The sequence below is a fragment of the Diadema antillarum genome, unplaced genomic scaffold (genome assembly GCF_040938485.1).
Source record: "Diadema antillarum isolate AM-2024a unplaced genomic scaffold, OU_Dant_1.0 scf00000069, whole genome shotgun sequence".
In the NCBI taxonomy this organism is placed as follows: Eukaryota; Metazoa; Echinodermata; class Echinoidea; order Diadematoida; family Diadematidae; genus Diadema; species Diadema antillarum.
In genome coordinates this window covers 612,498-627,647 of record NW_027270958.1, presented here as the reverse complement: position 1 = coordinate 627,647, position 15,150 = coordinate 612,498, and the positions used below count along the sequence as shown (strand labels likewise).

The 15,150-nt window shown below is 37.8% G+C and overlaps 1 protein-coding gene across 1 annotated transcript in view; it reads right to left on the bottom strand.

Annotated features, from left to right (window-relative positions):
• Window positions 1-15,150, bottom strand: part of LOC139716766 (5'-AMP-activated protein kinase subunit gamma-1-like) — a 110,248-nt gene that overhangs the window by 11,086 nt on the left and 84,012 nt on the right. Inside the window, exons 5-8 of the mRNA XM_071628302.1 lie at window positions 11,526-11,559; window positions 6,863-6,963; window positions 5,441-5,522; window positions 315-373 (exon numbers count right to left, since the gene is read on the bottom strand). Coding sequence (XP_071484403.1) covers window positions 315-373; window positions 5,441-5,522; window positions 6,863-6,963; window positions 11,526-11,559 — 276 coding nt within the window. The remainder of the gene's footprint in view (window positions 1-314; window positions 374-5,440; window positions 5,523-6,862; window positions 6,964-11,525; window positions 11,560-15,150) is intronic.

Below are 15,150 nucleotides of genomic sequence, written 5' to 3'. Positions count from 1 at the left end.
CTCTTATAAAATATGAAAGAACATACAACTAAGAGGAATTCAAAGTTTATTTGATGAAAACTGGTTTTGAAATGGATGAGATATCCAGAAAAAAAGATATCATAATAAAAGGTGGGACCAACCTTTATTAGGACCACTTTATTTCACTTTGTGTCTTTTTAAAAAAAAATATCTCAGCCATTTCAAAATCAATTTTCATCAAATAGAATTTGAATACCTCATAGAATTGCATGCTCATCAATATTTCATACTATACCATGGCCACATGAAATAAGTCCAAAGGCAAAATGCAGTTTTACGATAAACAAACTTACGAGAGGTGATTTGTAGTAGTACTGTAGAATGTTGATGAAGTCTGTAATGGTCAGCATACCTACAAGAAGAAAACAAAATCAAACAAATGCATTTTATACAGGTAGGTGTGGCTGGTAATCATGCAAGTATACTCTTTATCAAACTTGTTGAAATTCTTGCAACTGATGAACAAATTGCCCTACATCGACATAGATAAGCACTGAAGTGATCACTGTTTTTATAGTAGTAGCCACAACAAACAGAAATCATGGGCATACAGACTTTATTATTAAAGCAGGATTCAAACCTACGACCTCCTGAACTCCGGACAGGCGTCTTATACACTAGACCTCTGAGCTTTCGCCCGACAGCCAGTGCTGGTTCTAATCCTTATAGCATGCAGCAGGTATTGTATAATTATTCAAATTAATGAAATTATTGAGTCAAGTTTTTTTTTGTTTTTGTTTTTTCTGCAACTGATCAACAAATTGCCCCCCCCCCCCCACATCGACACTTATGTTTGTTGTTTTGAATCCTTCTGTGTATCTGTGTGCCCTGCTCATTGATCAGTACAACATCCAAGTACATTGACGCTCCTACATATCGGTTTAATATCATCCTTGATGTCACAATGGCCTTCTTACAGGTTTGTGAGATAGATTCACCATTCGAGTTGGCTTGCCAATTTCTTATTTTAAGGCCATGTACAGGGAAGATTTGACTACATGCCAATATAATGGCGTGGCAAGTTTACAGCTTAGAGGTAGCGCAGACATTACCAAAGCAGTTGATGCGCATGAATTTTAATTCTAAAACTGCAAAATTGCTTTGCCTTTGGAAAGAAGCAGCAAGTTTGTCTATGGGATTATGATATTTACACCATGAATGTACAGTTGTATTTCATTCTGCTTTATTTGAGCTGACAGCTCTCCCATACCAGTATGTATTCTACATATTACTGTGAAAGTATGATTTTATATGGGGTGATGAATTTTATACCAACAATTAAATGTTGGTAATTTCACCTGCTTGGAATTTCATTGCCAATGCATAAATAGCAATAGCATAAACTCATGAACAAAATGCAGCGAACAGAATAGTCACAAATTTTCTTTTCACACTGTTATAAAAGGGAACAAAATGTGTGCACATTTCTATGCCAAATACCACCAGTGAAATCTATACTCTGCGTCACAATAAGTGATTTCATCTCTCTCTCTCTCTCTCTCTCTCTCTCTCTCTCTTTGTAAACATCTACTCATAAAAAAAGCAAGAGTCATAGAACACATCACAGGAAAGGTTGATTTAAAAAAAAAAATAAAAAAATCTGTGTAAACCAGCTTCACAATTTCCCTGATCTACAAGATAAATAAATCTGTAAAAGAGAGATGCAAAAAATGGTGGGAAACTGTAAAATTCAGTATCAGTAGCAGGAATTAGTAATGGAGAGAAACCCAGGAGGACACACTTTAATTCGTCTGGAGGGAAAACAAAATTATCTATTCCTTTTCACAATGAGACTCTGAAATATTCCACCAACATTTGTATCATACCTATCGGGTTCTATAATAGGCAATGATTTAAAATACATACTCCATCTCCCATTAAAAAAAAAAAAATGCTCCCAGCATCCCTTATTGCAGACATGTTCAGGCAAGTCGCCCACTTGCATACTAATAGACCACTCCATTGAAATGATATTCCAACCGTATGCATGCCTTTACACTACTGAACAGTTATGACCGACAACCAAGCAGTCTGCCTGAGGCTCGCCTGACCATGTACTGTATATGCCAAATATTTCATGAAGTTTTTATTTTCGCAAATTTTGCGAGTCAGGTGCTATTCGCAAAATTAAAGACACACAAAAAATATTGACTCTGATCCCGATGTGAATGTGACGTACGCGTGTACAATTCTCCGTTCAGTACAGGACTCCACGATCGCGAATTAAGCCACTTGTGAAATCGTCACAAATTCCCGATTCGCGAAAATTTAGACTCGCAAAATATATGGCGCATACAGTATTGCATGCAAACTGGATTGCAAGCATTAACATTTGGTTAGAAAGCAGAAGACTTTACGTTACTAGGTCAACAGGGTACAATATCTATAGATGCAAATGCGCTGATGAATTAGTCTATTTGTCTTTCTTTTCATCTTTGTCACACACCCACCCTGTGTTTAACAAGATGGTATACATTATGTAGTTTTGGCGAGATGGGGCGTCAGGTTTCCAAACTTTCTTGTGAGATGACAAGAAACCTCTTAATATGAAATGTAAAAGAGCATACAATTCTATAGGGAATTCAAAGTTGTTTTTGTTTTACTGAAAATTGGTTATGAAGTGGCTGATAAATCCATAAACAAAGAGGTCCTGATAAAAGGCGGGGCCTGCCTTTTATTAGGATCACTTTGTTTTACTTTGGAATTTTTAATCATTTCAAAACTGATGATCATCAAAAATAAACTTTGAATTCCTCTTGGCATTGTATACTCTTTAATATTTCATAAACGGTCTCTGATTATCTCACAAAAAGTTAAAATCTCAACCCCCATCTCAACCAAAACTAACCATCCCTATGAATTGCAATAAAAAATGTTTGAATGCATTTCTCCTATAAAGTGCACAAAAATGAGCAATCCAGCAAGCTAGGGTACTACATTTTATATTTCATCTTGCGGGCCTAGAGGTTGCTTGCACATATTTATTTTCTTTTTTACTTTTTGTACACTAACAATGTTTGGGGACGCTTCAGACATGCCCGGCTGGAAATGTTGCATGTCGGAATTCATAAAATCTACATAAAAAATGTGTTCCTTCAAGGAGCAAAGCAGGGGCAATGCATCAGCGTAGGAAATGTATGCCCTTTTGTGATTTATAATCATGTTCTTTGGTCGTGATTGCAGGATTCTACATCAACAGGAATAGTATAAGTCAGGAGGGACATCTTTCTAAATGAGGCATCGGTTTATTGATGCCCTCCCTCCTACATCAGTGTTGCCATGGATACTGGTTCCTCATGGTGTGGTCCCTTACATAAACATCAAGTGAACAGATCTTAACACGTTGAGGATGGACTCATTTTGCTACAACATGCATTTGCCATAGACACCTGCCCCAGTATACTCAGGACCAGTCTTCAGCGGGTTAAAGAGACAACCTATTCTGCATACTAGCTTTTAGACATTAAAGATGATGTTTAAAATTGCTGAGGCTTGATAAAAAAAGAAAAATACTAATCTCTGCTGAGGGCTAGAATGATTTGATTAAAAACACTCAAGCATACAAAGCTTTGAGAATTATACTTGTCACTATCAAGAGAACTATGAATAATATCACCATGCTATTGGTAACAAAAAAAAAAAAAAAAAAAAAACGAAACAAGAGACCCACGGGTCTAGCGCTCACCTGAGTATCGCAAGTTCACCTTTTACGCAGTCACTAATCTTAATTATTCACAGCTTTACCAAAATTTGACCAGGCATTCTCAAGTCGAAGATGAAAATGTACAATAAGGGCCCCATTTTTTTTTTAAGATTCCTAAATTTTAGGGGATTGAGGGCCTCCCTTGGGGTATTATGCCAATTTTAATAAATTGAGATCCTAACCCCCTAGGGATGCTACCTGCCAAGTTTGGTGAAAATCTGTCTTGAGGTTTTCAAGAAGAAGATGAAAATGTACAATTTAGGCCCCCATTTGGACATCCCCACCCCTCCCTCTACCCCCAAGACGGGTACCCCTGAATCTGCTATGAACAAACTTGAAACTACAGTAATTAATGTACCAACTCAATAGTATTATCTTAGCTCTATCACTTCTGATTCTAGAGAAGATTCCTTAATTTTGGGAGGTTTGGGCCCCTTGGGGCCCTCCAAGTGGGACTTGGTGCCCATTTGAACAAATTGAGATCCTATGCCCCTAGGGATAATACATGCCAAGTTTGGTGAAAATCAGTCATGGGATTCTCAAGCAGAAGCTGAAAAGGTACAATTTAGGCCCCATTAGGACCCCTCCCCACTATCCTCGCTGGGTACCAAGGGGGGCACCCCTGATTCTGCCATGAACAAACTTCAAACTACAGTCATCAACGTACTGACTCATAGTATTAACTTAGCTGGGTGGGGCATGGTGCCCATTTTAACAAACTGAGATCCTAATCCCCCAGGGATGCTACCTGCTATGTTTGGTGAAAACTGCAGATTTGCGGTTTTCAAGAAGAAGGTGAAAATGTAAAAAGTTTACGCACGCCGGACGACGCACGATGCATGGCAGATGACGGACGACGCACGCTGGACGAAGAACGATCGCAATAGCTCACAGGTAAGCTAAAAAGGATAGCATTTTACTGTTTCAGTTTGAGTTTTTTATAATAAATTTACTCTTTAAATTGTGTATTACTTGATCATAATGAATTGGCTTACTCTTGTACATTACCTGATTATAACAAGTATTATACTTGGTGACCAGAAAGCTCGCCTCATCTATATTAACAGGGTTCCAAATATTGAAACATACATTAAAGGGTGTGTACAGTTCTGGTCGAGGTGTAGATTTAGCTTTTAACGTTTTGCGAGATATTCAGGAACCACTCTATGAGATGTCAAAGAGCATGCGTTTCTAAGGGGTATCAAAAGTTTATTCGATGAAAATCGGTTTTGAAATGGCCGAGATATGCACAAACAAGGTGAAACAAAGAGATCCTAATAAAGTTGGGGCATGTCGCCTTTTATTATTAGCACTTTTTTGGAAATCTCAGCCATTTGAAAACCAATTTTCATCAAATAAACGTTGAATCCTTTTTAAAATTACATGCTCTTTCATATTTCATAAGAGGTTTTTCATTATCTCACTTAGGAACGTTCAAAACATGAATCCCTACCTCAACCAGTACTGTACAGTCCCTTTAACTTGTAGGCACAATTGAATCAAAAAGCTTGTTATCTTTTATCGAGGGCAGGGGTCTGGTGGTATCTTTACTTTATTGGAATACATTAATAAACATCACAGAAGTGCTGCAATGGTGGACAAGCCTTTGACAGGGCCCAGGCCGGTTTCAATGTTGCCATTGATAACCTGTGAATAAAACATGCATGGAATTTCATCACATACAGGAGCTTGTCCAGTGCTGATCAGGACGCTTACCCACAAAATCCTGCTTTGTGCTGTCCCAGAGAGGAGCTGCTCTCACACCATTGTAGACCAGAGCGTAGAAAGCCTTTTTGACCTGAGGCAAGTTACGACAGAGAAGAAAACCGTCTTCTTTGAAACAGATCAGAAAACCAGCATAAATCATGCTCATTTGGTGGTAGCCCTTAAAAACCACTATGAAGGTGCTGAATTGAAGAATGTTCACAGTTAACTGAAAAACTAACTTTGCAACCCCAGTATATTCCAAGATCAATATAGATGTGATACATTTAATCTAACAACTCATATTTCAAATCCATGAAAAATTAAATTGATTCATAAAATATCACCCCAATGCTAAAACAAGAACACACATTAGAATTATATGGAGCTGGAATATGAGAATTTGACACCAAGCCTGTGAAACGTTGAACTTTAACCCGTTGAGGGAAGGCTGATTTTGCTACAACACCCACTTCCCATAGACCTCTGCCCGTGTATACTCTGGACTCGTCCTCAACAGGGTCACACACTACATGATGAGGTGTAATGAGTTTAGCAACTACTAGTACGGACAACCTCTCAAACTAGATGTATCACATTGTGTTATGAGAGCTAAATGCAGTGATATGTTAAATTGATTTTTTTTCCATGCTTTTCTTTCCTCCATAAAATTGACAAACTGGATCACTTTAAAGCTTCACCCAAGACTCACATTTTTCACCAGGCATTCAATTGCTAACTCTCTTGGAAGAGTCTGTGCCTTTGAATGCTTTTACAACAGATATAAACAGTATGGTGCTATACAAATGCTGTGGATCATCATCAGCATCATGTCACAAGTATGTTGTGTAAGTCTTACTGCTATACAGCTATACAGCCATACAGCTATACAGTGACTATGATAACATACATGCTTTTATCTTTTAGTATGGTGAATTCCGTAATTTGACTGGTCAACAAGCCATGCAATATTTCCAATATTTTGTGATTGAGGTCCTTGCCCGCAGTTGCATTAAAAAAGAAAGAACAAAAGAATAAAAGATGAACAGAAAAATATGTTTGCTGATAGGCAGCATTCTATCATATAAAATGTAACTACTTCGCTGAAGCTGAAATGTCACCAGTATGTTGTGATGCTGTATTGCTATACAACAAGATAGCGAAGTGGTATCACATACAAGCTTTTATCTTTTAGTAATGGTGAATTCTATAATCGAATCGGTCAATCAACCAAGCAATATCTCCCATATTTTGTGCATAAGGTTCTTGCCCCTATTGCAAAACATTAAAAAGAAAAAGAAAAAACAAATAGAGAGAAACATGTTGGCTAAAATCAATATTCACTCATATAAACTAGCTTCTTCGCTGAAAGTGAAATGTTGCCAGTCTAACCCTTATCGCTACACAGCTAGAAAGCGGCGTGACCTCACTTACCAACAGCTTGAGATCAAAGACGACAAGCTTGGAGCTGGTGGGGATGATCTCGTAGCACTTGTGATTCTTCATGAATCGCACGAAGGTCATGTCCTCCTCCTCTGTGGTTGCCATGGAAACAAGGAAAGAAATTGCATTCAGCACCTTCTGCAGCCTACAGACCGCGAAGATCAATGGTCTTTAATCGCATCTTTTCTTTTCAACCCCAAGAGAAAAGAACGAAAACAAATCCATAAAACAGTCTTATGTGACACAAGTCTCAGAGGTGAGTGACTGATGACTGTTTGTTACTAATCACCTGAAATCTCTGCCATAATTGGTCATTATTCCCACTTTTTCCCCACAGAGCAGCAAGAAACCCTCACATATGATAACACTTAATCCTTTCCATAGACTATTAGAGCACACCATGCACACACACACACACACACACACACACAAATGAGGAGTGTGACATATGTGCTGCTTCATGCCTTTGAAGGTATAAACTCAGTGCAGAGAGCATGCTTAACACTACTGGATCCAACCATTTTTATGCATATTACAGACATGATTGTCTCAATACAAAAATGATGATTTTCAATGCATTTTCTGCTAACATACTAAGAATTATACCACCACACCAGAATAAACAAAGCCTTTGAATTGCTAAAGTCATAACTGATATCTTACATTGGCAAACACCTTTTGGAAGATTGCAGTACCTGTTTTTTCGCTCAAATTGACATTTTTACCTTTTTAAGTTGACAAATCAATGAGGACATGATTACTCTTAGAGCAGAACTACCCCAGGACTTTAAGGCCCAAATTCATGAAGGTGGTACAATCTTGTCCATGGTTTAAACCATGGACAAAGACCATGAAGCGCCAAGTGACGAATGGAATATTTCGTTCCGAAATCAGTCATTTCATCGACGAAATGATTATTTTGTAACGAAACAACAACATTTCGTTGACGAAATGATACTGACCAAAATGATAATGACGAAAATGATGACATAATGATAATTTCCTTAACGAAATGGTCATTTCGTCGACGAAATAACTGGTTTCGTAACAATATATTCTGTGCGACACTTGGCGCTCCATGGTCTTTGTCCATGGCTTAAACCATGGACAAGATTGTACCACCTTCGTGAATTCGGGCCAATCTGTCTAAATAACGGACAGAGAAACTGCAGCCCCCTTGGGTACATGTACAAAATATCGTACCCAAAGTTTGGCCAAAGCCCACTACAAAGAGCAAACTGTTGCCACTTTTTTTAAAATTTCAAATGACTTGCTCTGATGTACTTGATTCTAAATCATTTTCTAAGTCTATTTGTTCTCTTTATTTGATAAGGATCAAGTAATGACATCAATTTCAGAGGCCAAACATGCTCACTTTAATAAAAAATATGTCCAGCTCTTCACTAGTTTCCACTATCGCAGATATACAGTATATGTAAGTCTAGGTAAAACAAAATGTGTTTTCCTAATATGGCAACAGTTTATTCAAAATTACTTTTCCCTACTACTCCTTCAATGATTATAAGTAAAGAATTATTATCAATAACTTATTGTAATTATGTGCAATATGTCATAACAGTACTGGATTGGCATTGGGATCATTATCGCCAACTGCCAAAATTTGGCCGCTGTAATAGCCCCGTGTCATGGTACATTGTAAGAACATGAGTAATGGTGCTACACATTGCCATAACACAGGGTATGACAAGGCCCCAGGTTTTGGCATGCCACATTGATGTGCAGTTAATGTGACACTGCTTCACACCTAAACACAAAGCTGACATTGACAGAGTTAACAAAAACAACAACAAACAACATAAAGGTGCTACCAACACACCAGGCTAGCACAAGGAATTTTGGGATACTAGTACATGGAATGATGATGAACATGCGATTAGTTATAAAGGGAGGGGGGGGGGTGGTGGTAGGTGGGGGTAATATCGAGGTGTCTACTGTGGAGTGACACTACAGGGTAGGGTTCAACAGCACAAATGAATTTCATGCTAAATAAACAGTACAACACTGACAAAACAGCATGGAAAGAATGTTCGCAGCTTAATGCAATAGAGTACTACATTGTATTTTGATAACGATACACCCCTCTGGGATAATCTGATATTCTGACCAACTGACATACTTTTGTTTTGATTTATTGGGCTTTTTATCAGTATCAATTACCAATAGAAATTGCATTATTACAAGCAACAATATTTTTGATGTTTTTACAGATGATGTGGATCTTTTTACTTCAATACAACTGTACTGCAATCAGGAAAGCTAACTTGTATATTCTAACTGATATCAATTATATGACAGCTTCGTCAGGATGTGGTTTAAAAAGCTGGTCCAGAAAGTGCTATATGCATCCTGTTCGACCTCTTAATTTTCACCATACTACATTTGTACATCTGAAATACTGTATATGCCATATACTGTACGAGCTGAAATTTTTGCGGTGGTTTTATTTTCGCGAATTTCGCTAATCGCCTTTGAACAGCGAAAATAACAACACGCGAAAATAACAACGCACGAAAACAAAAATCCGCGAAAACAACACAGGAAAATGAAAATCAAGCAATGCCATGTGCTGCAGGACCGCGCCAAAATTATAGTGTCGTACAGTACACTACTAATGCTTGTAGCTAGCTACGTGCGTAGGTCTAGCACACACTTCTATCATGAGCTGAGCCATATATGGCCATGACGTAGCTAGCATTAATAAGTACAGTATGTATCCCGTCCTGCGCTGCGCCTAGCTAGCCTGCAACTTGTTGACTGTGCACGCACGTCGCACAGTACAGCTAGCTATAGCTGTTTGAAGTGCGTTCAGTCTACTCTTGCAGCTACATTCTTGGTGTTCGCCTGTCGATGTCCAGCACAAATTTCGAAAGTCCTATTTCTTTTTGATATTTGTTTTACTTTCAAATTGAGAAAGTACTAGTACTTACACATGTAAGGTACTTTTAGTTTAGACAACTATAGTTTTTTCGTTAGAGTTCAAGTAAGTTCAGTAGATAGACCCTCGCAACCGCAAAATTAACAACACACGAAAATTTCAGCTCGTACAGTACTTAGCGACTGTGCTCTCTCTGAATTTCATTTGTTCTGACTGCTCAGTGCAGTTTCTAGCCATAAAAACAGCACAAACTTTCTTCTCCTTTTTTTTTGATGTGCTTTACTTTAATATTCTTTTTTTTTTTGGGGGGGGGGTATTAGCTGATGTTTTTCATCACATGGTCCATTCTATACTTCCTCCCTACCCACCTTTAAAACACTACTTTTCTGCACTCATGATGTCTTTGCTGTGAGAATGTGTGATGTCACAATAGTTGAATAAAAAAAGGAATATAAAGAGATATGTGCTATATATGGGTAATGATATCCACCCCTGTCTTCTCTGAGAGAGCATGGCCACATGCTCTTTTTATTATGTCAGAAAATAGAAATTACGAGGAATTTCATTTATATCACTCTATATTTTTATTGTATTAAACAACTCTTGTACCATTTCTATTTAGTGACAACGGTACACGGAATTAATAAAAAATTCTTGGGAAAAATTTCATAATAAATTCTAAATATATTGCCCGAGTACCTCTAGCATTACTGATGTGTTCTGATATTTTTCCATTCACTCCAGCCACATATATTTGGGGTCTATTTCCCTCTAAGTGTTGGTTTTTATTTTGCATTATCTTTCTTTACAGGGAAAGTGGACATGTTGATGTTATATTTTGACCTGTTAACACAAACCTGCAAGATCCTAATCATGCCATGGATATTGTTATTATAATATTTATATGGATGTATCCCTGAAGCTTGTCAACCATCATAATACATGCTATTTTTTTCCTCTTTTTCTTTTTTGATAAGATTATTGACATTTGCAGACTGGATCTGTCTGAATTCAATAACTTGATTTTCTGAGCATCTATGATGATAATAAAACAAATGAATCGCAAAAACAACAAACTAACAGCAAATAAGGCAAGAATTATCAACTGAAAACCAGTAACATATCTGGTTAGTATGTGCCTTCATTCAACTAAGAACATACATGAAAAATGGTGAGGTAAAAAATGAACAGATGTACCTCCACCTTTCAAGGTTCGGTAGTCATACCCAAGCAACTATGGAACACTAAGTGTGCTCTGATACATTAGTAGGGTGATCTTTTCACTCAAATTGTATCATCACTACACACGGCTTTCCATACCTTCTCTCAGTAGCTCCATCTCTCCTATTGGATCACTTGTCTTACGAGAGAGCTACACGTTGATAACGTTGGCAGAAGGGAGAAAAAGGAAAAATGGGCGGGGGGAGAACAGTTAACAAAAATCATAAATATTAATTGAAAAAGATACTGTGAAAAAAATCATAGAAAGCTGTGAAATCTGATGAATATCTAAATGACAACATCAAAAGCGACTGAACAGCTGTGAAAAAAAAAAAGTGAGCACATGGATGAAAACATGGAATGGAAAATTTGGGATTAAGCAACAGAGATCAACGAGTGAACAAGCAAGAATTGAACGAAAGAAAAAAAAAGTTGCAGCATTCAAGAGTGAACGGGTCACAGAACAAAACAGAGAACGAAAATGGGAACAGAAGCCATTTTGCTGTGACACTGTGCCTGATTGTCAACGCCACTGACCTTTCTTCTTCACATAAGACTCGGAGTATGACCTCTGTAAAGGGAACAAATGCAAATTATCATATCACCATGGTAATCAATTATAAAAGAAAAAAAAGTCTCATCTTGAATCAAATGAACATAAAACAATGATAGGAAAAATAAACCCTGTGGGGAAAAATCAAATATAATGTGATGAAATACATCGGTTCATTTCACTGAATGTAAAAATATGAAAGGCTCAGTTACTATCTCACAAGCTGTTCGTACATGTACACAAATTTGAAGAAATTATTGGAAGCAGAGTTTCAAAGTTCACATGAATAGGGCCAGCTTACTAGCATACATACATTCTGAAATTTTGACACACTTTTGCCTTATTGCAATGGTTGTTCCTGATAATGGGAAAGCTTGCCTGCATTTGCTTCATTCTGGGTGTGCATTTGTTTTGTCATCTGAATTGTTTGACTGCTATATATGCCATACAACCAATCTTGACCTCATATTCATGTCCACTTTGATGTGTGCATACAATGAGTCATATTGAATATACTACAAGGTATCGAGAGCTGTCTGATTAATATCTCATGGATGTGTGGTATCACAGCAATTGTTTTCATACCATTTGTAATCAACGTGGAGACTCATTTCTGCATTTATGAAAGCTTTGAAACTCTAAAGCAGGTTCAGAAATGCAGTATAAACCAAGCCTTGCTTTGCAAGTCTGAAACCCTGTGGCATCCATTTCCCTCCAATCTACATTTCATGTATCAACCCAAAAAATTCCCCGCAACGCTCCCCACCTGCTCGTAACCCATCTCGTATGCAAATCCAGCAGTAATGTCAGTGTCTGGCGCCTCATAAGTGCATTCTGTACGGCCAACTGGGGCACCTCTATTCCGCCAAGTGCATCTACAGTCTATTTTTCATGTATTCAGTCACGCTCAATCTCGCTGCGGGCCAGAAGGAATGCTGCTGCTTGCGTTTCATCGTCCACCATTTATGCGAAACATTTTCAAGGCTTTTTTGATATCTGTTTGCCCACAGCAATTTATCTCAATAAAACTGCCTGTTCATTTTTCTTCTTTCTCATTTGTAAATGTCAAAGCTCTCCCAGACTTTCAAATCAATGCTAATAGCAGGAAATACCATTATTTCTTGAACCCTACTTCATCATTTTAGAGATTTTGCATACAATACATGATGACAATCTCAACTTCATTCTGCACATGACTGTGAAGAAATGCGAACAAAAAATAAACTCAATAAAATCATCCTCTGTTCAAAGGACAGTGTACGAAATATCCACAAGATATTCCCCACCATGTTGATTGCATAGAATTATTTCTAGAAACATGCTGAGTACAAGGAATGCAGTGCTTTTACTTTTTTTTAAACATTTTTATTTTGTGCCTGGAGCGCCATTCCACAAACCACTCACGATTGACCTCGTCATACATACCGTCTTGACAATAGGGGAGGGAACTACACAGTATACCGGTAGGCAATACTGCATATTAGATAGTCTCGGATCCCTTTATTGAACAGTACATTGCTCACACACTTACACAAATGCCAACAACAACTACTGTACAAAGACACCAGGATCAATTCTCCCAATCGCATACTGTATACGCTGAATATTTTGTGAGGTTTTTATTTTTGCAAATTTCGCAAGTCAGTGCTATTGGTGAATTTAAAAGCACATGTAAATATTAACTCTGATCCAGGCATGATTGTGACGTGCACACATGCATTCCTCCGTTCAGTACGGTACTCGACAATCGCAAATTTAGCCCCTCGCAAAATTGTTGGGAAGTCCCGATTTGCAAAAAAATTAGACTCATTAAATATATGGCGTATACAGTATATTTGTAAAAACTTGGGCTATTTAATTTCTGTAACAATGTGCCGACAATGCTGTACTAGTGCATGAAAAACATGGAGCACTTTCGTTATTTCAAAACCGTCCTAGCTTTGTAGATTACATGTTGGAAATTTTAATATGAAGTTACAAGCTCTGAAAATGCATATGGTGACAGGACAATGTTTTTTAGCCAAGATAAAAAGGGAAAAATTAGATGCAATTAGCACAAAATACATTCTGCCCGTGCCTGCTGCACAGTAACTCCGCATTAACAGAAGGGCAGAAGTCGACACTGAAAGTGTGACCCCACTTGACCTCCACCTGTTACCCATGGGTGCATTAAAGTTCGCCTCATTACTTGCGAATGTTTACATTTTAAATTTTCAATAGGGAGAATTGGATGCATATCAATTTTGTCAGTAAAACCAGTGCTGGGATATACATTGTACTTGCCTCTGTGTTGGATAATATCTTGTAGAAGAAAAATTAAGAAAACAACCTATATTCATATGTACTGCAAACTAGTGAGTATAATACAACTGTATGTACCACAAGAATCAGGAAGGGTATACTTCCTCTTGTAACCAAGACTTCCTCTACTTCATAAAACTCCCAAGATTCCTTTTCCTCCAGTCACCCATTAATGTATCTCATCTGTGTCATTATCTATCATTCCATGGCCTATCAATCTACTTGATATCTATGTGCATTGTATACAGCTATCTCTCTTCCTCCAAACACATTTGAACATTTTCCATGGGGAGATATTTCACGATCATTAACCCATTAAGGACGTACTGATTTGGCTAAAGTGCGCATTTCCCACAGACACCTGCCTGAGTATACTTGGGACTTGTCCTCAACAAATTAAAATCACTCACAAACCCTAACATAAAGTGATATCATCTTTTCTTCTGTGGTATATCTCTTTACTGACATAAGCAGCACAGTGAAACTGACTAACAAACGAAAGACAGTTTATGAATGCTCATATGACCTGCAGTCCCTGCTGCAAATAACGCAGAAGACTCATATTTCATTTTCACAATTAATCACCTCAGGCACTCTTACAGATACATGTACCATGAAAGAGATGATTTCCTACAATGACAGGGAGAAGGATAATCTGATTCACTATTTGTCTGTGGCTAAAATGAAATCTATAATATACATTTGTACATTGTATGCAGAGACTCCAACTTTCCCGTTTTCGACGGGAGATCTCCCGCCGAAAATCCATTTTTGCAAAATCTGCCGTTCTCCCGCTTAAGATTTAATTTCTCCCGCCCTGGCTCTTTGTCTCCCGTTGGAAAGGATTTCTCACTTATTTCTATCGTATGTTGAAAAAATAAGCCTTAGAATGCACCAGAGAGCATCTAGAACCCTGGGAATTTCGCGCTTTGCACATATCAACTTGGAACCTCCCGTTTGCTAGGGGTTTCAGGCGGGAGAATCTCCAGATCAGAAGGTGCTTTGGGTTGGAGTCTCTGTATATGGTATCCTTTTATAAATTTTGTGTCCAGCTTGAAAATAAAAATAAAATGATATTCAAAATCAATAGCAGCAACAGCAATATGAAAACGTAGCACAAGTCTTAGTGTGCAAAATTTCTCAGCATATCATTCTATAAATTTTGCTTCCTTAAAAATTTGTTATTAAATATGAGACCTTGTACACATCTGCTTAACCCTAAAACGTTTCGCGCTATAATTCTGTGACGCGAGAAGGCCTCGTCGCGAGACTTCTTGACTTTCTTCATTCAAGTCTCGCGCAACTTTT